The 26073-nt window shown below is 40.8% G+C and overlaps 1 protein-coding gene across 1 annotated transcript in view; it reads left to right on the plus strand.

Annotated features, from left to right (window-relative positions):
• Positions 1-26073, plus strand: part of Sfi1 (SFI1 centrin binding protein) — a 79123-nt gene that overhangs the window by 33591 nt on the left and 19459 nt on the right. Inside the window, 8 exon segments of the mRNA XM_087198288.1 lie at positions 2152-2254; positions 10513-10669; positions 12468-12629; positions 15196-15266; positions 16359-16451; positions 18607-18704; positions 20227-20293; positions 24959-25089. Of these exon segments, the coding sequence (XP_087054414.1) occupies positions 2152-2254; positions 10513-10669; positions 12468-12629; positions 15196-15266; positions 16359-16451; positions 18607-18704; positions 20227-20293; positions 24959-25089 (882 nt within the window).

Genomic DNA, 26073 nt, shown 5'->3' on the forward strand with positions numbered 1-26073 from the left:
AAATGTATCACGAGCTGATTTTAAAATACTCTCAGAGTGGAAAATTTATGTATTTTTCCTCAAAGTAAAATAAAATCCTTCCCTGATTCTTCTGATAATGAATCATTCTCACTTACAGCTTTAATCACCTGATGTAACTCATCATGATAGCCCTGATCATGTCAAACTACACAAGCAAGTATGTTTTCTTTTTTTTTCTTTTTTGGTACTGAGGATTGAACTCAGGACCTTGTGCTTGCGAGGCAGGCAACAGCACCACTGAGCTAAATCCCTGGCCCAAGTGTGTTTTCTTAATAGATTATGATAGATCCAGTTTATCCCCCAATTTTGTATCTAAAGACTAGACATTATTCCAACTGCTTGTGATCTTTTGTGGCTTAATAGCTTGACAACTTGTTTGGCCTTTATCTTTGAGATGGTGTCAGAAGTATGTTTCTTTCTCTCCTTTACAGCAGTTTAAAAAAATAATTCCTCAAATTCACGACAATCTATGGATGGCTCTTCAATTTTTTCCCAAATAAGTGAAGGACTGGAGTCTCTGACAATGGAGGAGGTGGAGGGATCCCAACTCCAGGAAGGGGAGGAGATGGAGGAATCCCTACTCCAGGAAGGGGAGGAGGTGGAGGAATCCTTATTCCAGGAAGGGGAGGGGAAGGTGATACTCCCACTCCTAGAAGAGGAAGGGAAGGGGGTACAATGAACTGTAACAATGAACTGCTTTATAATGGACTGATTTCCCTGTCTCTTGACATTCTCTGTGTCCTGTACTAGAAACTTGAGCCAGGCATGTTCACACATGCCTGTAATTCCAGCACTTTGTGAGGCTGAGGCAAAAAGAATTACAAGTTCTGGGACCGGGGATTTAGCTCAGTGGTTCCACTGCCTGCCTCGCAAGCGCAAGGACCAGAGTTTGATCCCCGGTACCAAAAAAGAATTACAAGTTTCAACTCAGGCTAGGCAACTTAACAAGACCCTGCCTCTAAATGAAGGAAGGAGAAAAGGAAGGAAAGACAAGCTGGGGGTATAGCTCAGTGTGAAGGCCCTAGGTCCAATTCCCAATTCCACAAAAAAAAAGGACTCCCTGCTGAGACCTGGCTGCCTAGACACTGAATAAAGCATAGATAGCTTTGCTGATACCTGGACTGTTGGAGTATTTCCCCTCTCCAAGTCTTCTTATCTGTGAAATAGGCACACTGTTAACTGTTTTTCAGAATGGTCCCCGGGAATATGTAAGGTAATATGTGTAAAGTAGTTAGCAGTGTTGAGAAAATCAGTAAACATGAAGTTATTTAAGTAAAAAGTTACTTGAACTTTATTCAGCAAGTATTTAAAAAGACTTAATTAGTATTCAGTTCTACTTGAGTTTATGGGGCATAATTTTATATAATTTATTTACTCAGTGTGTTTCTGTTGAGAACTAAAAATGTTCTGGTACCATATTGGTGTTGTGCCTACATTCAGAGAACTTATAATTCCTTAAGTGCTTAAAAGTGATAATGAAAGGTAGCTGAAGATTTTGAAGCAAGTGATAAAAGTAAGCATGCTCTGTGGTAGGAGGAAGAGAAGAGTCTTTGTGAATAGAGTGACCAAGCCAAGCAAGTTGTTTTTGTAAAGCAGTGTTTGCACGCTCTTACTTTCTTTTTCTACAGCAAAGTGGAAAAGAAACGAAGACTGACATGAAAACCTAGCCAGGACAGTGAGAAGAGAAAGGATCCAGCAAGACTAGAAATCTAAAATCCACTTCTTTTTTTTTTTCCAGATTATTCAATAAAATCTCCTGATTTTTTTTTTTTTTTTGGTACCAGGAATTGAACTCTGGACCTTGCACTTTTGAGGCAGGCAGTGGCACCATTGAGCTAAATCCCCAGCCCTTTTTTTGTTGTCTTTTTGTGACAGGATTTTGCTATGCAGTTCAGGCTGGACTTTAACTCACTTTTTTTTTTTGTACCACGGATCAAACTCAGGACCTTGCACTTGCGAGGCAGGCGTGGCACCATTGAGCTAAATCCCTGGCCCTTGTACTCACTTTTTGAGTTTGAGGTCAGCCTGAACTACAGTGATCCTCCTGCCTCAGCCTCCTGAGTGCTAGAATTACAGGCGTGTGCCACCATGCCCAGGCTGACCTGTTCCATCTTTGATTTGCTCTTTCAGGATGTGGTGGAGCAAGTGGAGGCAGCAATTAGGACAGGCCCACATGAACCATGCTTTCTGCGGCACAGCTTTGAAGCACAGGGCCTTCAGCCTCAAGCTGCAGGTGAGTCCACCAGACTCATGTTTGACATCTTCTGTCCTTGTTATGAAACCCTACACCCATAGAGGGCAGAGTCAGACTCCCAGTGGGAAGAAATCCTGCTATTGCCTCCCACTTGGAGCACAGCTCAGGTGGTGATTAGAGAGGGTGTGGGGAGAAGCAGGATGGAAGATGGCTAAGCTCTTTGACAAATTACTGCTGTTAGGAATATAAAGGTATTTGTCTTAGATGTGATTCCCATGGTTTGTAGAGAATTTCTGATAACTTTGGAGCCAAAAGGGATTTAGGAATTCATTACAAACTAAAGAGACAGTGATAGACTTATTTTCTCATTACTACTTTCTACAGCAAATTAGAAAATAATGTAGGTATTATCCAAGACTGTTGGTGCATGCCGGTAATCCCACCACTGAGGGAGGCTGAAGCAAGAGGACTGTCTCAAAAAACAAAAAGGACTGGGGATGTAGCTCAGTGGTAGTGTCCCTGGGTTTGATTCCCAGTACTGCTGCTAAAAAAAAAAAAGAAAGGAAGGAACTAATGTCAGCTGAAAAGAAACTTAAGATCAAAAACCCTGCTTTTGGCCTGGGGATTTAGCTCAGTGGTTCCGCTGCCTGCCTCGAAAGCTCAAGGTCCCAGGTTTGATCCCCGGTACCAAAAAAAACCAACCCTGCTTCTTTTTCCTTCTACTTTTGCCTCAGGGGTTTCTTTTATGGAAGCCAGTAGATTTGGGTCAGTTATAAAGACTAACGGCCTGTACAACCTATACAAAACTATGGTGTGGTAAAAACTTTCTTACGACCTTTGACATCTCTTTGAATTTTGTTGTTTTTTGTGTCTGTTGGGTACTTATAGGGCTGCCAAGTCAGAAAATAGAACGGTAAGAGAAAAAAAAAAAAAAAACAGTAAAGTACCTGTTACTAAATGTGGGAGTAGTATCTTTTTAATTTGACAACATATTTCATAGTCTATGCAAGTATATGCAGATTACATGCCAATAGCATTTACAGTATAGGACTAAGAGTGTAACTCAATGGGAGAGTGTAGGTTAAATTTGTGTGAGGCCCTAGACTCAATACCCAGCACCAAACAATAAGGAAAATTTTAAAAATCATGTGTATTCATCTAAATCAAAGATCAACCAACTCTGGCCCACAGACCAAATTTGTCTTGATTTCTGTTTTTGTAAATGAAGTTTTATTGGAACACCACTACATCTATTCATTTATATATTATTGGGGAGCACTTTTAGGCTACAAGAGCAGACAGAGTTGAATAGTTGCAACAGAGACCATATGGCCAGCAAAGATTAAAATATTTGTTGTCTGACCCTTTAAGAAAAACCTTGCTGACTGCTAAACTCAGAAGGCCGTCTGAGGGCAGTAACAAGGAAATAAGACACAGTTGTTGCAAAAACAGCAACAGAAAAAAAAAACAAAACAGGAACAGAAACAGGTGTGTGTTTGTGTGGTTGAGGATCAAATCTAGGGCCATATATATGATAGGCAAGTGTTCTACCACTGAGCAATCCCCCTAGCCCAGCAATAGCATCATTGTGGTCTTACTTGTGCTACTTGCTGGATTAAAATGTTTTACATACATTATCTCATTTGATTCTCATAATTCCTTTTTTTTTTAACCCTTTATTTGTTGAGAAAACTAGGAAGGTTAACTTGGATTGAGATCATACTGGAAGCAGAGGTCAGAGCCAGGATATGACTTAAGTAGCCTGAAAATTGTAAAGTCATCACTCTTAATCACTGAATTGTTCTTACCAGACTTGAAACTTCTAAAGGGAGAGGGAACTGACAAATGGGAGAATATTGTAAATGAAACGAGTGTAATGATAGTGATTTTCTGTCATTGATGGACAACTGTGTGTTCTTTCCTTTCAAATAGGCACTTTGAGAAGCTAAACTCATTCTACTGATACTATCATTACATAGAACTTTTTTTTTTGTACCGGGAATTGAACTCAGGACCTAGCACTTGCAAGGCAGGCATGGTGCCACTGAGCCAAATCCCTGGCCCTACACAGAACATGTTTTAAATTCCCTTTTTGCTGTTTTCTTCCAAGCTTTCAACAACAAATTTGATTGAATATTTTTAGTGATAACAGGTTTTCATGATTTGAGGTTGGATTTAACTTGTATCAATAGCCAAAAGTCATTCAGAGTCAAATCCAATGAAAAATGTGAGTAATCAAGGTAGTATTGACACAAACCAAAAACTAGATGAGGGTTTAAGTAAGACTGACTTCATTGTGCCGATTGTGTACCTACCATATGGTAGGTACTTAGCACTTAAGTACACATAGGCACTTACACTTAAGTAATTTTTCTTAACCTTGCCAGCATCTCCGAACTAGATAGATCAAAGTGGACATTATGAGATGTGAGAGTTTTAAAAATTAAGTTTAGATATTTCAAATGTAGGAAGATATAAAATAAAAACATTTATAAGACTATTAACAGGGCCGGGATTTAGCTCAGTGGCACAGTGCCTGCCTGACAAACATGAGGTCCTGAGTGCGATCTCTGGCACACACATACACAAAAACCAGTATATTTTTTAATTATTTATTTATTTTTTTGTATCGGGGATCAAACTTGGGTCCTTGTGTTTGTGCAGCAGGTGGCGAAACCACTGAGCTAAATCCCTGGCCCAAAAAACAGTATTAACGTGTATCCAGATACCCCCACCCAGATTCAAAAGATATTAGATTTTCTATACTTGCTCCAGAATTCTTTTTTGTATATATACCAATTTTTTTTTTTTTGTACTGGGGATCGAACTCGGGTCCTTGCGCTTGTGCAACAGGCAGTGAAACCACTGAGCTAAATCCCCAGCAATCCCTAGAATTTTATTTTTTAATTTAATTTAATTTTTTTTTGATACCAGGAATTGAACTCGGGACCTTGTGTTTGGGAGGCAGGCGATGGAACCCCTGAGCTAAATCCCTGGTCCAACCCCTAGAATTTTAAAGCAAACTAAAACAAACATCAATTTGTGGCAATAACTACACAAAAGTAATTACTTCAAAGAACTTTATAAAGTATTTATTATATATTTTGACTGTTCATTACTAGTAGAATGTATTCTAAGGACATAAAAAAACCACTAACACATCTAAAACTGTGTTTAGTGGTCTTACTGTTACCATCAGGTTTAGAATACTTTGGTTTCTCTTCAGATATAAATTTTAGTATACCTTTTTTGCCTTTTACTAGCAGGTTTAGAATTGTGTTAAAATTGTTATAACTACATTGTAAGATGAAGCAAATTACTATGATGCTGTTTTTAGGAAACAGGATTTTCAGTGTAAAAGAAAAGATTATAAGTATAAAATCAAGAAAATTAAATAAAAGTCCTGTAAGCTATAATTAGATGTCTGAATATCAGTATGGACCCATGGTTTTGTTTTGTCTTTAAAAATGTGGTTTTGAATCTTTTGTTGAAAAGACTTAGAACAGTGACAGTAGTATAGCATTTAGTATCCTAAGTGCCCAAGTTGTTGTTTCTACTATTTCACTCTGAAAGGAGTGAGGCCCTTTTCTGAAAAATGCTGCTTGTAGTTCTGGGGCAAGAAATAGACAAAATAAGCTGAGGATGTAGTGTGGCAAAAAGTGAGGAAATTAACAAACTAACGGAATTGTGTCAGGGATTCAAGAGTGAGTTTGAAAGGGCTCCCATGGCCTTAAGATAGAAAAATTGGGGCTTTGAAAAAGAATACTGCAAGAGATTGAAAAATACCACGTATCAAAAAATTCATGCATTGAAAATGATTTTTTAAAACTACTTGTTGGTCATTGTTCTGCATCATTAGGGCATTAACTCAGTTATTTGAAAAATCAGTGAAGACAGAGCTGGGGATTTAGCTCAGTGGTTCCGCCACGTGCCTTGCAATCCCAAGGTCCTGAGTTCAATCCCCAGTACCAAAGGAAAAAAAAATTGGGGGACTGAGGATTTAACTCAGTGGTTCCACTGCCTGTTTTGCAAGCCCAAGGTCCCGAGTTCAATCCCCGGTACCAAAAAAAAAAAAAAAAAAATTAAGGCAACAAAATTAGGCATACATCCCACCTTTCTTGTATAGTCTGTGTCTCCACTAAACCAAATGGTTAATGAGAAAGAAGACTTCTTTATAGAAGAATTCCAGTAATAAATACAGCAGGAATATTAGACTTAGAAAACTGATGTTTTGCCAACCCTCATAAGGACATGGATCTAGGTAGCAATCACCAGGTGAAAGGATGATAGGAAACATAATAGAGACCTCAAGCTAACTCCTATCTGAAGCCACCAAACCATCTCAGTATTGTAACAATTGTGGCAGCCAGACATGACATGCCTCATAGCACATTAGAACAGGAATTGCTCAGCCACACTCGTGAAATATTGTCCCCCAAATTGAACATGACTCCAGCTAAGCCTAACATGAATCTGTCAACTTATGGGAAATGCAGTCATTAGCAGAACAAGTTAAAGATACCTTGAGACCATCAAGTGAAAAATGTGGAACATTTTATAGGAGAAAGGACTTGGTTTCTTTAATACTGACACAAAAGAGAAAAAGATCGGGGAGGCAAGTTGTTATATAAAAGAGATTTAAGTGACATGAAGACCAAACCAAATCAAAAGGGACCGCACTGGCTGTGGTGTTGGGAATAGACCAGAAAAGATCTAGGGTAAAAAAGAGGGAGAAAACTGAGGGTGTGGCTCAGTGCACTCAGTAGAGTGCTTACCTAGCATGTGTGAGGGCTTGGGTTTGATCACCACCACTGAAAAACGGAAACAAAAATACTGTTAAAAAATTCCAGGTGGGAGCTGGGGATTTAGCTCAGTGGCACTGAGCCTTCCTCACAAGTGCAAGGTCCTGAGTTCGATCCCGGGTACCAAAAAAAAAAATTTCCAGGCAAGATTTTGGACAAGGATAATAGCAAGATGGTAGTTAGATTCTGGATATATGTGGAAGGAGTAGACAATAGGATTTGCTAACATAAATAATATGAAAAGTTTTAAAGTTCAAGATGACTCCTAAGTTGGGCTAAAGAGCTAGAACAATGGAGTTTCCATTTACTGAAATGAGTATGACTGAGAGAGAGAAGCAGCTTGCTGAGGAAGTGTTGGGAATAACTCTGAACTCCATATCCTCAGCCTGATGGGGTTTTTGAGTATCCCTCTATGGCATGATGTCAAGGAGACAGTGGGTTATATGTCTAGAGTATTGAAGAAGGCTCTAGGCAGGGCACCTACACCTGGGAGTCCTCAGCAGGCATGTGGTATTCAAACCCATGAAACTAAGATGGAAGAAAAAAGGGAATGAATGAAGTTAGAAGAGAAGTTTCAAGACTCAGCCTATAAAGTCAGCAATAGGAATAAGAAAATGCCTACAGGTATAGAAACCAGACTAAGAAGAAAGGAGTGATTTGTCATGTCAGACACTGGCAGGTGAGGAAAGGTAAGAGCAGTTTTGACCTTTGGATTGAGCAAGTGGAGATCGTTGATAAAACTGATAAAAGCTGACAGGAGTAGGTTTAGGAACAGCCTGCAGTGGGAGAAGGTGGAGGGATAGCTCTTTTGAGGAGCTTGGGAAATAAAGAACTAGAGTGTTGGCTGCGTTGCAAAGTGCACTCTCTGTTGAAGGGTTGCTTTTACTGAGAATCACTTGTGCCTTTCAGGAAGTATTTTTGTGACAGTAACCTTTTCCCCCAAACTTTTTATTTTTGACAACTATTAAAGCACTGAAAAATGAATACTGCATATACTTCACCCAGTTTAACCCATTGTTAACATCTTGCCATGTGTGCTTTTTCCTTCTTAGGTATATAAATGTGTAAGAAATGATCTCACTTGTCCAGATCCCTCCCCCGAAAAAAAGTTGGAATCCAGAGGCAGCGAAAGTGAGGCTTTTAATCCAAACTCCTGCAAGAGTGGCACATATACAGAGACAGGCACACTCTAGTTGAGAAGTTATGTGTTTTTATTCCTAGCTGGCAGGAGTCCCTCACTCCATCTCCCTTTGCCCAGGATCCGGGGTTCACAGTCTATCCTGAGCAATCGATTTCATCTCACACCTGTTGCCCCCCTTCCCTCCTCCCTCTGTTTCTCTCTGTAGTTATTTTTAGCCTGTTGGCTTCCCAGGATTCTAGAATACTCTATCTCTGGGTCTTTGTATAGCCTGCGTGTTCTTGTCCGCGGATTGACTGACCCAAGTCTATGAATAAGGGCTTATTGGGGCAACCCACTTCCCACCTCCCTTCTGCCTCTCTTAGAAGCTATCTTTCTTTCAATAAATTGTTCCTACTCCTTTTTTTTTGATACCAGAGATCGAACTTGGGGCCTTGTGCTTGTGTGGCAGGCGCTAGAACCACTGAGCTAAATCCCCAGCCCATTTGTTCCTACTCTTAAAAAAAAACGGAGGGCTTATTATTTATTTTTTCCAAGCCACTTGAAATTGTAGGCCTAAAGTTTATGCTAAATACCTCACTTGTATCTTCTAAAACCAAGGACATTCTATCAGTAGATCTAAGACATTTAATATTGATACAATAATATATGGTATACAGTTCATATTAAAACTATGTATTGTTACTTTTTTTTTTTTTTTTTTTTGGGTACCGAGGATTGAACTCGGGTCCTTGCGCTTGCGCAGCAGGCAGCAAAACTGCTGAGGTAAATCCCCGGCCTGTATTGTTATTTTTGTGTTTAGTACAGAGTCCAGTTAGAGTTTACCCATTGCTTATGATCATCATCACATCTTTTTTGTTGTTGTTTTGGTACTGGGGATCGAACTTGAGTCCTTGCACTTTTGAGGCAAGCCAGCAGAACCACTGAACTAAATTCCTGGCCCGATCATCATCACATCTTAAAAGGACATTTTTGGAGAAATAATAGTACATTTACCTACTGACTTTTAAAATTTAGTAAAAAAGGGCCATGGATTTAGCTCAGTGGTTCCAACGCCTGCCTCGCAAGCACAAGGTCCCAAGTTCGATCCCCGGTACCAAAAAATAAATTAAAATTAAAGTAAAATAAAATTTTAGTAAAAAGTGAAAACTGAGGGTGCAGTAAAGTAATGATTTCCAGAGCAATAAAGTTGAGAGGGTGAGGGAAGATGGGATGTAGCCATAATGGAAGGTGATCTTTGATGGGAGTGTGGATAGTTTATCCAGAGTAGGAGAAAAGACAGAGGTGATAGATTGGTGGGCGTAACACGTGGTGGGGCCTGGAGGAAATTCTTTCTTGATTGCTTTTATTTTCTTGGTGGAATAGGAAGAGTGGTAGTCATCTGAGAGGAAGGGAAGCAGAGGTATTACAGGTTTAAGAAAAGAGGGTACAGGCCACTGTGTTCTCTTTTGCATGGATGACCCACTTTCACACTGTAGGGTATACTCCTTTTCCTAGTTTCACTTTGCCCAAACTTGCTCTGCAAAGCCTGTTTCTTTTCCTACCTTTAATAAAAGTTTGCTACCGTTAAAAGAAAGATGTGAAGTTGTTGTCTGAGTCATCTTCAAACTAGGACACATATTATTGCTGAACATACATGAAGACTTTCCTAAGGGGTGTTTATAGTCTTATAGTCTTTCCTAAGGGGTGTTTATAGTTTATGTTTATAGTCTTTTTTTTTTTTTTTTTTTTTTTTTGAGGGTCTCACTATATAGTTCAGTTCAGGCTGGCCTTGAACTAATGTAGTTTGAGGCTGGCTTTGAACTTGCAGTGATCCTCCTGCCTCAGCCTCTGGGCTGTGTATTACAGGTGTTTGCTGGGTGCTAGGGATTACAGATGTGTGCCACCACACCCAGCTGTTTATAGATAGTCTTAAATTTTCTTCCAGACCTTCATTTTGTATAGATATACTTCCCTGAGACAAATCTGTCTGAGAGCTTCTTCACAGGCTTCCTCCCTTCAGAAGAATAGGCAGCCCCTCACCTATCCCAAATCTGAAGTAATTATATCCCTGTCACATTGTCTCTGCTTCTTGTCTGCACGAAGACTTTATTGTGTGTGTGCACACACACTGTACTGCTAAACTACACCCCAAGCTTCCCTGAATTCATAAACACATTACTTTCTGGAAGCAGAATGCTGTTCTTAAAGATCTTTTCACTCCAGATTCCCATAGCTTATGACGCTGGTAGGAAATTACCACTGCCTGTTTCCCTTTTCAGCCTTTCCAGTGTGTCTTTTGTTTCTTTTACCCCCTCACTTGCACTTCCCCCATTTTCCTGCCTCTCCCTTTACCATGTCTTCATTCTGGCTTTCAGGCTTGGTCTCAGTGGAAGGAACAGCTCCTGCTGAGCCAGAGGGAGAGATGGAAGGTGGTCTTAGCAGTGCAACATCATCAGTGGTGGCAAAAGAGGAAGTCCCTGAGGGCCTGGCTTGAATACCTGAACATGCACAGAGTAAAGAAACAGCAGAATGGTAAGTAGGAAGCCCCTGTGCCCAAGACAGAGAAGTTGGGCACAAGATCCGTTCACCTTCCTGTTGCCAATGGTACTTAATGAAGAAATATAGCCACAATTTTTTTTTTTGGTACTGGGGATCGAACTCAGGACCTTGTGCTTGCAAGGCAGGCGTAGTGCCACTGAGCTAAATCCCCAGCCCTAGTCACAAATTTTTGTGAAAGGAAATTGAGAAAACTACATCATTCTGTTTTCATTCTCTTTATGGAGTTTTGTTGTTGTTTGTTTGTTGAGAGAAGATCTTACTATGTAGTTCAAGCTGACTTTGAACTTATTTTATTTAAATAAGATTCTAATGGTGATTAAAGCATATACTTTATGTTGGACAAGGCTGTTGATATTGTGATTAATTTGTTACCTACATTTTTATATTATGCTTTTTTATACTGTACTATGTCTATTCATCATAAATGTTATATTTTTCATAAATATGTGTAAATAAATATTCCTATTATATAGGATGGCTTACCTTTATTTAATCTTCTAATGATAGGTACTTCAATTGTTTCTATTTGTCCTCAGTTATATAAATGGATGTGATTTATGATTTTTTTTTTATACTATTCCTGTGGTTTAGTCTCTCAGCTAGTTTCAGAAGTAATGGCATTTTAGGAACATGATCATTGGTGTACATTTTTTACTTAAATTTATTTATTTTTATTTATTTATTTATTTTTGTGGTACTGGGAATTGAACTCAGGACCTTGCACTTGCCAGGCAGGTTCAGCACCACTGAGCTACATCCCTGGCCCTTTTTTTGGTTTTTTGAGACAGTAGTTCAGGCTGGCCTTGAACTCACTGTGTAGCCCAGGCTGGCCTCAAACTTGTGGTGATCTTCCTGCCTCAGCCTCCCAAGTGCTGGAATTACAGGTGTGTACAACCATGACCAGCTGTACCTAAGTTTATTGAGTTTACAGAAAAGTCAAGCAGTGTGCTAGACACTGGATATGCTTTCCAGCTTTTGCCCATGTCCCTCGCAGAAATATCCTAAGCTGCCAACACTTTCTGGGGAGAGTTTCATAGTGTCTGAAGATAGTGACAGCAGACCAAACATGCAGTTGCCCAGGGCTGGAAGATGAAGGCATGAGCTGTTTAACATGATGAGCTACAGAGTAACGCTTACTCCAGTTACAACATTACAGTTCTAGAATTGATTGCTTCCTACTTCCCGGGCTTTCACTCATCAGGGCATTAGCTGACTAATTTTCAAAAGAGATGCACCTGGCAGCCAGGATCAGCCAGTCTGAAAGCTCAAGAAGGCCTTTGCCACACTGCCACAAGGGCTGTATGTCATCAGCTCAGTTCCCAAGTCCTGTCCAGGGGTCATCCACATAGATGCAGAAGTAAAACAGCCTTCTTTGAAAGCATCAGTTGCCATTCCTATTCACTGGTAGTTAACTACAAGTGTCAGCCCTTGGATAGAACTGATTTTATGTCACCCTCCTCCCTAAATCATCAGCCTTTCTTTTTCCTTGGAGAAAGAAGAGGTAACTCAGGGATTCCTGATTACCTACCTTCTGATATTTAAACTTTGGGGTGAGGGTATATTGGGATAAAACTTAGGGCCTCAAATATACTACGGGTGTTCTCTACCAGTGAACCACATCCCCAGCCTAAAAACCTGTAAGGATTCTTTGTGGGAGGAACCTTGAATCTCTGCTCTTGGCCAGGAGTGGGGTTTACTTCATCTTACAGATTCTTCCCGCTCATCTCCCGACTGGGGAGAGCAGCACCTAAGTTACATTTTTCTGTTGCAGAGATGGCTGAGCAATTGCATCGTGTCACTGTGCTCCAGATACACTTCTGTGACTGGCGGTGGGCCTGGGAGCAGAGGCAGAGCTTGTATGCCCACCAGGCCCTAGTGGAAGAGCTGGCCAGGAAGATGGCACTGCGGAGAGCCTTCTTGCACTGGAGACGCTGTATCCTTTTCAGCTCCCCAGGCCTGTCAGCCACCTCAGGCAATATAGCCTGTGCTCAACTGTGTGTAAAACGAGTATCAAGAAGAAGCAAGTGGGCCGGGGATTTTAGCTCAGTGGTTTCACCGCCTGCTGTGCAGGCGCAAGGACGTGAGTTCGATCCCTGGTACTAAAAGAAAAAAGAGGAAGCACTGACCAATTTAAAACAGCTTTATCTGTGTTGATTTCTTTAAAGGTGGTTTGACTGGGGCTTTGCAAACAAAGAATACTTTCAACATATATTTATAGTTTAATAAATAATAATAAAATGAACCAATGACCAAATTAAAAAGAGAATATTGATAGCAACCCTGGTGCTCCTCCCAAATTGCAAGCCTTTTGTTGACACCCCCTCACCCTGCCCCAGATAGTTTTGTCCTTTATTTCTTCTGTTACTGTTCGTTTTCTATTAGGTCGTGGAAATAGCCAGCCACACCAATGTGTTTCTTTGCTGTTGTTGTTGTTGTTCTGAGACAGGGTCTTGCTATGTAGTTCAGGCTGCCTTGAACACACTATGTAGCTAAAGCTGCCCTTGAACTCATGGTGATCCTCCTGCATCAACTTCTTGAGTGCTGAGATTACAGGTATGCACCACTATGCCTAGTATGAGTCTGTTTCTTAGTGACACCATCCCATGATTATAACTTCCATTTATTTGAACTGTCAGTATTTGCAGGCATTATGCATTATTCTCAATTCTTGCAACAATCTTGTACAGTTGGTGTCACTGTCTCCATTTATAGATGAGAAGCAGATTTAAGAGGCTAAGTGATTTTCTGAGTCACAGTGTTATAAACGGCATGTGTGAGGCCACTTGGAGACAGGCTTTGTGAGAAAAAAGGTTTATTCCGGTCCAGGTGTGAATAGAAACTGAAATTGGGGGCAGATATCAGCAGTTAGCTGGGAAGAGCTGAATTTATTACATCTATGTGTGGATGGGCTGACATTAAGAGAGATACCAGCAGCTAGCTGAGAGAAGAGAGAGATATTACCAGTTAGCTGAGAAGGGAATTAGACTTATATAGGACTTCAAAAGGGAGCATGATCATAAGGAATGCTTATGATTGAGGGTCCAAAGATGGTCATCACAGGTGTACAGATAATCACTGGACTTTCAGGGAGATTGTGTATTCCGCCCTAAATTTTCTTTATGGCCATCTGTCCTAGTACCCTGTTGTTTTCAGAAAGTGGTCTGTTTGCTTGTGAAGGTCTCATTCAAGCATGATGGTAAGTCATTGGTAGAACCTAGATCTTTACATCTACGCACATGTTTTTGTGGGGGGATTTTTGGTACTGGGCATTGAACTCAGGACCTTGTGCTTGCAAGGCAGGCGCAGCACCACTGAGCTAAATCCCCGGCCCTGCAAATGTTCTTAATCACTGTCCCTACCACACTATGTTCAAGTGTGAGAATTTGGACTGCCCTTAATATTTATCCACACATTCGTTTGTTAGTTAGAGAAAGTCCTTTTTTGTGTTAAAGTCCCGCTTAAGTGCTGCTTTACAGGGAAACTCAAAGATAGTAACAGCATTTGTTGTCTCATGGGGAAAATAGACACGATAAAGAATTTTAACAATATGGTTTAGCAAAAAGTGCGGTCGTGAAGATTTGTGTCAAATTCCGTGAGAGCCACTATGGAGATTCAGGCAAGGAGGTAATGTTTGAGTTGAATATAAACCTTAGAGATGACAAGTTCTCCTGGCAAAGAGGTTGGGAACAGAATTTCAGTTGGAAGGAGCAGTGTTTACACAGGTTTACAGATAAGGAAAAGTATTCAAGAGCCTGTGGAGAGGTGCTGGGTATGGCTGGCTGGTGAGAGAATCAATGCACACTGGGGACTGACTTATAAGGCCCTTGTGTACAGTGCTGAAGACACTGGGCTTTACCCTAATGGTATTGGGGAGCCTCTGGATGTGTTCATGAAGAGGAGCAGTGCAGTGAGATGTGTGCTGTAGAAAGAACATTTCTGCCTTAGAGAAGAGAGGCTTCCTCAGGAAGACGAGTTCTTGTGTAGAGTCATACTTACCAGTCTGTGAGGGACAAGTCTTGCGAACTGCAGGGACAGAGAACAACAGGAGATAGAGACAGGACAGGTTTAGGAGGAGAGCAGATGGGCTGGGTGTCTGAGTGGATTAGAGAGAGTGGGAGAAAAATGGTTTTGAAAATAACTCAGGTTTTTAGCTCAAACATCTGACTGGAACATGATAGCAAAATGCAGAGAAGGATCAAGTTATGCTTGCGATATGGTGACTTTGAAATGTTAACTAAAATTGGTGGCAACTTAATCTCAGGTACTTGTCACTTCTCATCAAATGGGCATCCTAGGGAAGAAAGACAAGGCCATCTGTTTGGTAGGAACTCACAATAGTTCCCCTTTTCCCACTGCTTCCTTGTGTCACCACAAGGAAACAGGAGATCAGCCCACCTGGCAGGCCTGTTACTTCTACAGCCATGAGCCTTCATGTGGGTCTTGGAGAAATGGTGTAGGAGTAGAACCATGTGAAGACCAGAGGCCTTAACCTCCTGCAGATGTGTCACTGTGTACAGAAGAAATTGCCCAGCGTGAAGTGGGAGAACGGCACCAGCAGCACAGCCTGCTGGTAAGAGCCCTGCAGTCTCACTCGGTTTTGCTCCTCAGCCTTGATTGCATCTGTATTGAGGGATCCTCTCCTGTACTGCCTCATAGTATACAGCCACTTCTGAGTTAAGTTCAGGCACAAATCCCTCTTTTCATTGTGAATATCCCTGATTGCATTGTGGATCAGATAAATTAATGGTGTGGGGTCAGAGGGATTTGGAGCTTAGAGATAATCTAATCCTGGGGGTTTCTACATGGTGGGACCCCTTTTTAATGGTGGAGCCTAATTTGTAACAGAGCTCAAAGACACAATGCTGAGCTTGAATCAAGGTCTGGGGAGCAAGTTCTGGTTCTGCTGGCACCTCTCCCCAACCCTTACCATATATCTTTAAAGTCTTTGAGAGGCCTCTTTGATTCCACAGAACACAGAATGAAAACCTCTAACCTTCTAACCTCTTCACTTTTGTCTCAGAAAACTGAAGCCCAGGTGCAGGGCAGTGGGGGCAAATGGGCTTTGCTTAGGTCATATATGAGGCATTATTGATGGAGCTTGGAGGCAGTGGCCCACCCCAAGCGCCTCATCCCCAGGGATTCCTTTTATTCCACTCTAGCCAAACTGCATTTATAATTACAAAAATGTATGCAGTTACTTTTACATGGTAAAAAACAAAAGCAAAACCTGGCTGGGGATTTAGCTCAGTGGCGCTGTGCCTGCCTTGCAAGCACAAGGTCCTCAGTTCGATCCCTGATACCAAAAAAAAAGCAAAACCTACCATAGGCAAAATGAATGCCTGCACTTTTTTTTTGAGAGGCAATAATTGATGTTTGATCTCTGTCTGTAGACTTGTCATCTAGGTCATGGGATCCTCTTGGTCAGAGGTGAGGGTGTGTTTGTTCTTGTGCAGTACTATGAACCATGGGGATTGGTTTAGCCAGTATTAGTGAGTGCCTACTTGTATTATGCTCCTGGTTAAATCCCAGAGCAAAGAAACTCGGGAAGATTGGAGTGGCCCTGAGCTTTTCACCCTCTGATTTCAGACAGTGTTTTCCTTTGCCTGTACTTGCTTCTGTAAACACTACTGACTCTGTATAATCACTTGTGTTCTTTACATAGAATTTTTGCTTTAGAGCCCTAAAAGACAATGTGACCCAAGTCCATCTCAAGCAAATAAGAAAGAATCTCGCACACCGGCAGCATGACATGATGGTGAGGGTTATCTTCTATTTCCCAGGACCTCTTCTGATGGTCATTCTGTTTTTGTAACCTCTGTGCTCAGAGATTTGTCCAGATTTTAGACCCCAAAATTTTAATGCTCATTTTCTTTGGTAATCTGTACCTGCTAACAGAAAACTTGTTTTTGCCTTGTTATTTAATCCCATTTTTAATCTGTTTGCTAAGAAAATTAATAGTTGATGCAGAGACCAGGAACGTGGATTTTAACTGTAAGGTAGGGGATTTGGTAATACAGATACATTCAGTCCTGTGTTATAGGAGGCTGTGTTTGTTTCCATTGTAACTATTTGCTTCAGTAGTTGGTATACCTGAAGTCAAAAGGCTTCTCTTGCTGGGCATGGTGGCGCATGCCTGTGATCCCAGCACTCAGGAGGCTGAGGCAGGAGGATCGCCACGAGTTTGAGGCCAGCCTGAACTACAGAGGGAGACCCTGTCTCAAAAATATTAAGAAAAAAAGAAAAAAGCTTCTCTGTAAATTTTGTTTCTGAGCGTAGGACGGTGGACTTTGTTGTTGTTTTATGGAAATATTCAAACATACGGAACACAGAATATATACTCATGACCTAGATTCAACATTTATTAATATTTACTATATCTGCTTTAGTTTTTCCCATGAATAGTTCTAAGGAAATTATAAGCATCATGATGCTTTGCATGTAAACATTTTACTAAGCATCACCCCCAAAGTAAGGCTAGTTTCTTATATAACTACAATATCATTATTGTCCCCAGCAAAATAAAAAGCAATTCTTTAATATTATCCAATATCCAGTCCATATTTAAATTCCCACACTTGTCCTCAAAATTTTTTTTTATAAAAACCGGGATGGGTGTGGATTTAGCTCAGTGGTCCCACTTCCTGCCTCAAAAGAGCAAGGTCTGGAGTTCGATCCCTGGTACCAAAAAAAAAAAAATTAAAAATTAAAAAATATAAAAATCAGGATTTGGGCAGGGTTCCGAGTTCAATCCCCAGTACAAAAAATGAATAAAAACCAAGGTTTAATTAAAGATTGTTCATTATATTTGGTCATTATGCCTCCTAAAGCTTTTAATTTAGAGCAATTTATCCCCAACCCCTACTATTTTTACACATTTACTTTTTTTTTTTGGTACTCGAACTCAGGACCTTGCGCTTGCAAGGAAGGCAGCAGAACCACTGAGCTAAATCCCTGGCCCTATATTTTTTAATTGTGGCAGAATACACATACCGCAAATTTTATCACCATACAGTGAAACATACAGGTGAGTGGTTTTAAATACATTCACATTGTTGTGCAACCATGACCATTATCCATCTCTAGAACTCTTTTCATCTTGCCAAACTGCCACTATACCCATTAAACACTAACTCCCCGTTGTCTTTCTCCCAGCCCCTGACTATCACTGTTCTTTCTGTTTCTATGAAGTTCACCACTCCAGAGGCCTCGTAAGTGGAACTATTTGTCCTCTTGTGACTGGCTTAGTTAGCGTAATGTACGCTTTTTCTTAAAAATGACTTTGGCTTTTTGAAATGGACCTGTTATTTTGTATAATGTTCCTTCTTAATTTATATGTTTCTTTTTGATGTCGTCTAATTTTCCTTTATTCTATGTAGTCATTCCTGTAAGGTAGGAGTTATATCTAAGGACTTGATTAATTTAAACATTTTTGACAAGACTACTTCCTAGGGTGGCAGTATGTGGTAAGAATAGTTTTCATTTCTAAAATGACTTTTTTTTTTGGTTTTTTTGAGACAGAGTCTTGCTGTGTAGTTCAGGCTGGCCTCAAACTCACTGTGTAGCCCAGGCTCTCCCAAGTGTTGGGATTACAGGCATGCGTCACCGTGCCCAGCTCCAAAATGACTTGAAAATGGCATTTTCTTCAGTGAGACTCAGATTAGGAATAGTTATTAATCCAGATTTCCATAGATTGGAAGAATCATCTCTTTGTCTTTTATGATAGCTCAAATAGATGCAGAACTCAGACATAATTATTTTGCAAGCCCAAGTATGCCAGGTGTTCCAGACAGAGGTAGTATCTACTTTGGGGGAGTTCACAGTCTCTTAGAGTAAAAATTCACTAATAGGTTAAGAGCAGTCATTCTGTGTTTCACCTTAGTAAATTTCCATTTTATTTTGTTTTGTTTCAGTTGCTACATAGATTCTGGAACATCTGGCAGTCTCGGATTGAGCAGAGGGCAGAAAAAGAGCAGCTCCCCTCACTGAATATAGCCTGGGCCCACTACAGGTAGGACTCCAGCCTTAGCCTCAGCCTCTCCTAGGATATTTTGTGATTCTGACTTCACATTTTTTTTTTGGTACTGAGGATTGAACTTGGGACCTTGTGCTTTTGAGGCAGGCACCAGAACCACTAAGCTAAATCTCCAGCCCAATTAGTTGTTTTTTTGGTTTTTGGGGGGTTTTTTTTGGTACCGGATCAAACTTGGGACCTTGTGCTTTCCAGGCAGGCAGCAGAACCACTGAGATAAATCCCCAGCCCCTGACTTACATTTTCCCAGAACGATCACTTACCATGCCACAAGTTAGTGCCATAGATTCAGAAAGGCCTTTTAAAGGGAGAGATCTTACTATAAATATGTGGTTCTTAGATTACATTTTGCTTTTGGCTGATCAGATGGGAGATAGAATGAGGATGTTTGTACTGGGTCTTGCCATTGTTCTTCAGATGTTGTGATGTTCATATTTTAGAATTTATGCTTTACTAATGTGAAAGGGTCAGGCCAGATGGGTATTTGTGCCTCAGTCTTGAAGGGAACAAGGAGTGTTCTCGGTTTTTTTAGAGCTCAACATTTGGTTAAATAAAAGTACTACATGTCTTTGGAAAAAATTCAGAATATATAGAAAGAAGGATAAAATGAAAATGAAAGTTGCCTGCTCCCCTCTCTATAGTTCCATAGTCTAATTCTTTTAATGTGACCACTATTAACTTTCTTGCCACTAAAAATATCCTTTACCTCCCACCCTTTTCTTTCCTTCTCATTAATTTACATAGTTATAAGTCCAATTTTGGAGCATTTGAAACAATTTTTTAATTAATCAATTATTCATTTTTGGTGCAGGAGATCAAACCCAGGGCCACCACATACTAAACAGGTACTTAACCTCTGAATGTTCCAGCCCTTGGAGCATTAAAAAATGAGAATCCTAATATTTAAATCATTCAACTCAGAGTTTGTCAAAGTATAGCATTATTCTAAATATTGGTTTATAAAACTGAGTGTGACTCTCATTCTCAGTATTACTACATTAAAAGGAGCATGTCACAGGCCCAGATAGTCCCACATAAGCTCCAGAGTTTGCCCATAAAATCAGCAAGTTCAGGATCTCTGGGGTATTTCATACATATTTTCTAAGTTCCAGAAATACTGTGCCTCGTGGTCTAGTTAAATTTATAAGTTACTTACAAAGTTATCAAGGACTGGGAATGTGACTTAGAGGCAGAGCACTTGCCTAGCATGTACAAGTCCCTGGGTTCAATCGCAAGCATTGCAAAGAAAGAAAAAGAAGAAAATTGTCAAAATGTTTAAGCAAGCCAGAGTCCAAAATCAGGAGCTGACAGGTTTCATGTTAGGTATCAGGTTCTTATTTTCCTGTCTCCTAGAACGAAATAGTAAGCTCCTGGGGTGACTTTAACTCACAAGAAGTAACTGTATACAGATTTACCTGCCTTAAAAACAAACAAAAATTAAAAAATCTGAAACCTGAAGGTGCAGATGGGGAGTACTTTGATGCTCTGTGTTTTATTTCAGGATAACAGTGCTATGCAAGTGTATCAAATTGTGGTTACATTATACTCAGAAGAGAAGATACAAGCAGGTATGGAGGACTTTAAAGCAGATAGCTATACTGCCTTACAGTCTTGAATTGGCTTGGAAAAGGCCTATGCCAAGAGATCCTGCTCTTCTAGTTTGGAAGAAAGAATGTTGTAAAAAGCTCACATGTATTTCTTTCAGGCCCTGCTTTTGTTGTCAAAAACTGCACAATTCTTATTCCTTCATCTGCTGGGAAAATGAGGGAAAGCAACGAGTTCTTACCAACCATTCACATTTATTTATTTATTTATTTATTTATTTATTTATCTCCCAGTGCTAGCAATGAAATCCAGGGGCACGCTTACCACTGAGCTGTATTCCTAGCCTGCTCATTCATTCATTCTTTTTTTTTTTGTACCAGGGATGGAACTCAGGATCTTGTGCTTATGAGGCAGGCATGACGCCATCGAGCTAAATCCCCAGCCCCTCATTCATTCATTTTGAGGCAGGATATCAGTATGTAGTTCAGGCTAGCCTCAAACTTACTGTGTAGCCCAGGGTGGCCTCAAACTTGCAGTCCTCCCTACTGCTGAGATTATAGATATGCACCACTAATCTGGATAGCTGCTCACATCTGGAGTTGGATTAATTTATTATATGAGTTAGCAAGCCTGTCACCCACTGGGTCCTTCTAAAGATATGGGGAAATATACAGAGAAGCATTAATACTGTATCCTAGTGCTAAACCGTGTTGGACACAGGTGCACCACTGGGTGGAGGAGGTGGAGATCAGGATGACAAATCAGTAAAAGATTGAGAAGGCTAAATTGAGTTCTATTTAAGAAGTACTGTACTTTTTCCACAAATGTTATCCTTCAGACTGATAAGCACTGAGGACACAACTGTGATACACAGGCAGAATTCCTGCTCTCACAGACTTATAAGTAGCATAAGGATGACAGATACATACGATCTTGCAGGCTGGATCTAATGATTGGAAGTAGCTGAACTAAGATGTGGATGATGTCAAATGCTGAACTAAGAAGGATTTCAAGGTCATATTCAGACCAGGGAGATGTTTGTGCAATTGATGATGTCTGCATGAAAAATGCCCCTCTTTGGCCACCCATGGCAGTGAATCAGAGGAAAACAAACCAAACTCCTCCCAGTTGTTTTTGTGCTGGCCTCCCCAATCTCATCTCCATCTGCTGCTAGAATCTAACACGTGAATCTAAAGATTTTGGTTGGCTCCCTGTAGTTTTTGGATAGAATGCAATTTTTGTTTGTTTGTTTGTTTTGTTTTGTTTTTTGAGTCAGGGTCTCCCTTTGTAGTTCAGGCTGGCCCTGAACTCACTGTGTAGCCCAGGCTGGCCTTGAACTTGGAGAGATCTATCCTCCTGCCTCAGCCTCCCGAGTGCTGGGATCACAGGCATGCGTGTGCTACCACGCCCTGGCTGGAGAATGCAAATTTTAGCAAGGCACACAAAGATCCTCTAGGATCTGGTTGCTATTTCTCTACCCTTCCTTCCTTGTTAGCACCCTTTTCTGTAACTGCACTGGCAGTTAGGCTGCCAGCTGTTCCTGAATGTTCTGCTTATACTCCTCCTCCTCACTGTACCTGCGGTTCTCTGTGCCTCACTACCCTTGAAGCTCAGATGCTCCTTCAGCCCTCAGCCTACTCTCACCTGTGTAGTTCATCAGCACATTCATCACACAGTTGTCTGCTGGCCTCTTTCTTCCACCAGCCTGGAACTCCTTGTGAGTACAGCCTGTTTTTCTTCTTAGTCCAGCACAGTACTTGGCATAGAACATGTGCTGACTAATATATGGATGAATGAACAAATTCACTGACATTGATCTTGTCGGAGTTTTTTTGAAAGATTTTTGTTGTGGGAGTTTATGTGGCTTGGCGTTGGCTTGTTTTGTGTCACTTTTGCCTTCCACACCTAGAAAATGCTTAGAGTCACTGCATTGACATCCCTTTCAATTATGTGGCTGTTTTAGAAAGGACATTGTTATTTGTTCTCTTGAATTAATTTAATGCTAGTTCAGTAGAGTGTTGGGAGGCCTTTTAGCAAAAGACTGAGTGCCAGGATGGAAAATTTGTGTTTATTCTGGTGGAAGGCAGAAGACCTCTTTTATTTCTTTCAGGAAAAGAGAGCTCTCCTTGACCCTGGGACTTACCATATTTGAAAAGTCAAGGGTAAGGGTTCTCTCACATAGTGCTCCAGCTTGGTCAGCTTTTGAAGGTGAAGTAAGTTTAAAGAATAATAAGAGCACTGCTTGGCTATTTGCTTTTTAAAAAACCTTTAACAATCTGAATGCCACCTCTTGGTGTAAACATCCCATGCACACATCGGTTCTTTCTGATTTAGGAAAATATAAAAATATTTATTGTAGGTTTTTTCTTATTAAAAAGTGATGGGGGCTGGGGATTTAGCTCAGTGATTCCGGCACCTGCCGCGCAAGCGCACGGTCCCGAATTCGATCCCTGGTACCAAAAACAAAACAAAACAAAAGTAATAGGTACACGTACTAATTTCCCACGAGGAATATAAACATTATATACTACATACATGTACTAATAAACTTTAAAAAAAAATAATAGATGCAGAATGGCAAAATGTTTGCTAACTTTTGAGGTTGGCGGTATTGATTAGACTGTTGCTTCTACTTTTGTTTACATTCAAAAATGCCTGTAATAGGGCTGGAGATTTAGCTCAGTGGCACCTTGCCTGCCTTGCAGGCACAAGGTCCTGAGCTTGATCCCCAGTACTGAAAAAAAAATGCCCATAATAGAAAAACAAGATACAGACATAGAAAAATTTGAAAGTGCAGAAAGGCATAAAAAGGAGTGGAAAAAAGATACTTATAACCTTGCCTTTTAAGAAGAGATTTGGTTGTCAAGCCTGTATCTTCCTCTGTGTTGAAGTGCTTGTACCCATATATTCACATGCATGCATATGCACACTATTTCAGTTATTTGTTGCTGTGTTAAAAATCATCCCAAACTCTGTCATAAAACAACAACCATGATACTCTGTTTAAGGATTCTGTTGCTCAAAAATTAAGACAAGACATAGTGGGAAGCTGGACATAGTAACCCACACCTGTAATCCCAGCTACTTGGGAGGCTGAGGCAGGAAGATTGCAAGTTTGAGGCCAGCCTGGGCAATTTAGCAAGACCCTGTCTTAAAATGAAAATGCCTGCAGCTGTAAAGTGGTAGAGCACTTGGCCTAGCATGTATAAGGACCTGGGTTTAATCCCTAGTACTGGGATATGGGGAAAGCCAGGTGTGGTGGTACACACCTGTAATCCCAGCTACTCAAGAGGCTAAGTCAGGAAAATGGGAAGTTTGAGGCCTACCTGGACTACATAGTGAGAACTAGTCTCAAAGTTGAAGAGGGCTGGGGATGTAGCTCATGGCTCCTGGTTCAATCTTCAGTACTGAGAAAACAAAATTGGAAATTGGGAAGTGGATCTGGGTGGGACTGCGACTGCTTTGACCAAGAAACCATGGTCAGAGTGACACTAGATGCTTGCCAAGACCATATGAAGGGCCATATACCTGCTTTGTCTACTGGAGCAGTCACTTCTAAAGCCCTGATATCTGACTACCCCAAGGCCACTATGCTGTGAGGTAGTGCACATCTCATGGTAGTATCATATATAAACTCTCTGGTTAACACTCCGAGTTCAGTGCAGTCTTTCCAAGCCAGGAACCGGACATGCATGGAAATGCTTCTGCATGATTCCAAACCTTTGCCATTAGAATCTTCACAGCCGAGGCCCCAGGATTCCTGGAGCAGACACTAGCCATCCCTACTATGTCTTTTTCTTCAAGGGATTGAATCCAGAGCCTTTGGACTAAGCTACATCCTCAGGCCCCTTTTTTTGGTGTTTTTGAGATAGGGTCTTGCTGTGTAGTTCAGGCTGGCCTCAAACTTGTTGTGATCCTCCTGCTTCAGCCTACCAAGGTGCTGGGATTACAGACATATCCTCATCCCTGGCCTACAGCCATGTTTTGTTTTGTTTTTTCCTTTTTTTTGGTACCGGGGGATCAAACTCTGGGGAACTTGCACTTTCGAGGCAGGCGCCGGAACCACTGAGCTAAATCCCCGGCCCTACAACCATGTTTTAAAACATGGCCTTAAACAAGCCTTTCAAGGCTCCTTCTCATGTGCATGTATGATTTCCTCCCTAGTTTTTTAAATCATGGAGGTATATCTATTTGTGGGTCATTTGTCTTTTTACTGATAAATTAATAAAATAGTAGCCTTTCATAATTGCATAAAAAGTTAAAGAATCTATATGACAAATAAATACTACAAACACACATGACAAAAGACAAAGTTTTTAAGGTTCAAAAACTCATATCAATCGTTGAATTAAATACTGACAATCAGATAAAATAGCCAATGGGTATGAACACTTCTAAGCAATAAGGAAAACATTTAGGTACACATGTGTGTGCATATGTATTTATCTAACTATATACGAAGAGATGGTCACATATAATTAAGGTCACAGGTAATTAAGGAAGTGAATAATTTTTGTCTTTCATTTTTACCTAGTATATTGACCAAAATGAAACCAAATGATTTTTATCTTTTTATCAATTTCATTGTACAGGAAGCGATCCTCCCTCATGAGTGTGACCCTAAAAGGTGGTTTGGTGAAAAATAAAATAAAAGCAGTGCACAAAAGCCATTTATTATTTTACTTTAGCTGCTGCAGGCCAGAGCAGATGGTCATTTCCAGCAGAGAACCCTGCCCGCTGCTCTCCACACATGGAGTAGACTCTGGCGATGGCACCAGCAGGAAAGTGTCCTCAGTGCAAGAGCAGCGTGTTTTCACAGGTATGCTGTGCGGTTCCTGTCTACAGTGGGGCAGGTGTCTCTGGTCCAACTCTGCCAGCCATGCAGCCCATTTGTTCACTTCTCAGCCTCCCATCCCTCCAGCCTCTGGTTCTTCCTGGGTTTTCAATAATGTGGGCCTATTTACTGGATCCCCCTGCAGTGGGTTCCAGTCTCCTGCTCAGTGCTGTGGCGCAAGGCAAGAAGAAAGACACAGACGGAGTTAAAGAGACAGATTCCAGGACCTGGGATGTCCAGTGCTTGTGCAGTCAGAGGCATGAGCAAGCAAATGCCTTGAACACCCAGAGCTGTCAATATTTATTGGTGACATCATAGCTAGATTGAGGTAAAGGGGCTACATGGAGTTGCTATGAATACGTTGCTGGTGCAGGCAAGGCTTGTAAAGGAAGAGACAAAGCATTGTTGAATTAGGAACAGAACAGACAAAATATAGGTTGTGGTTAATAATTAACCTTTTTAGTAAAGAAGGTTTTAACTCTGGGAACAGAATTTGGGTGCAAGTCACTCTGACCTTGGCACATAGGCTTTGGCCAGACTCACTTCTATAAACAAGCCAATTGTGGAGTTAACTCTTTACAGCCTGCAGTGTTTGCAGGCTGCTTTGGGCATAATCAATGGGGTGATCCTCCACACTATTGATTTCATCTAACAGGAAAAAACAGTTGTTTCCTGTGGGAAAACTTTTGTCCATCTTTATTGCAGATGCTTGGCAAATAGCTTGTGTTTTATACCCGTCCTCATTTCATAAGGATGAAAACTCCGTTACATCCGTTAGCTTTCTGGATCAGCACAGTAGGACCTGGCCTGGCCTTGGCAGGAATTCTTGAGTGTGATTTCCCTGAAATGTTTAGTTGCTGTTCCAAGACAGCCATTTTGTACTCTTAAAATTATAGTCATCAACTAAATTAGAAAAACCTAGGAACTGCCCTACATCCTTTTAGCCCCATAGGACCACAGTTGCCCATA

This window comes from Heterocephalus glaber, unplaced genomic scaffold, assembly GCF_053883595.1.
Source record: "Heterocephalus glaber isolate CG9 unplaced genomic scaffold, H.glaber_assembly_v1.0 deba00001687, whole genome shotgun sequence".
NCBI lineage: Eukaryota > Metazoa > Chordata > Mammalia > Rodentia > Bathyergidae > Heterocephalus > Heterocephalus glaber.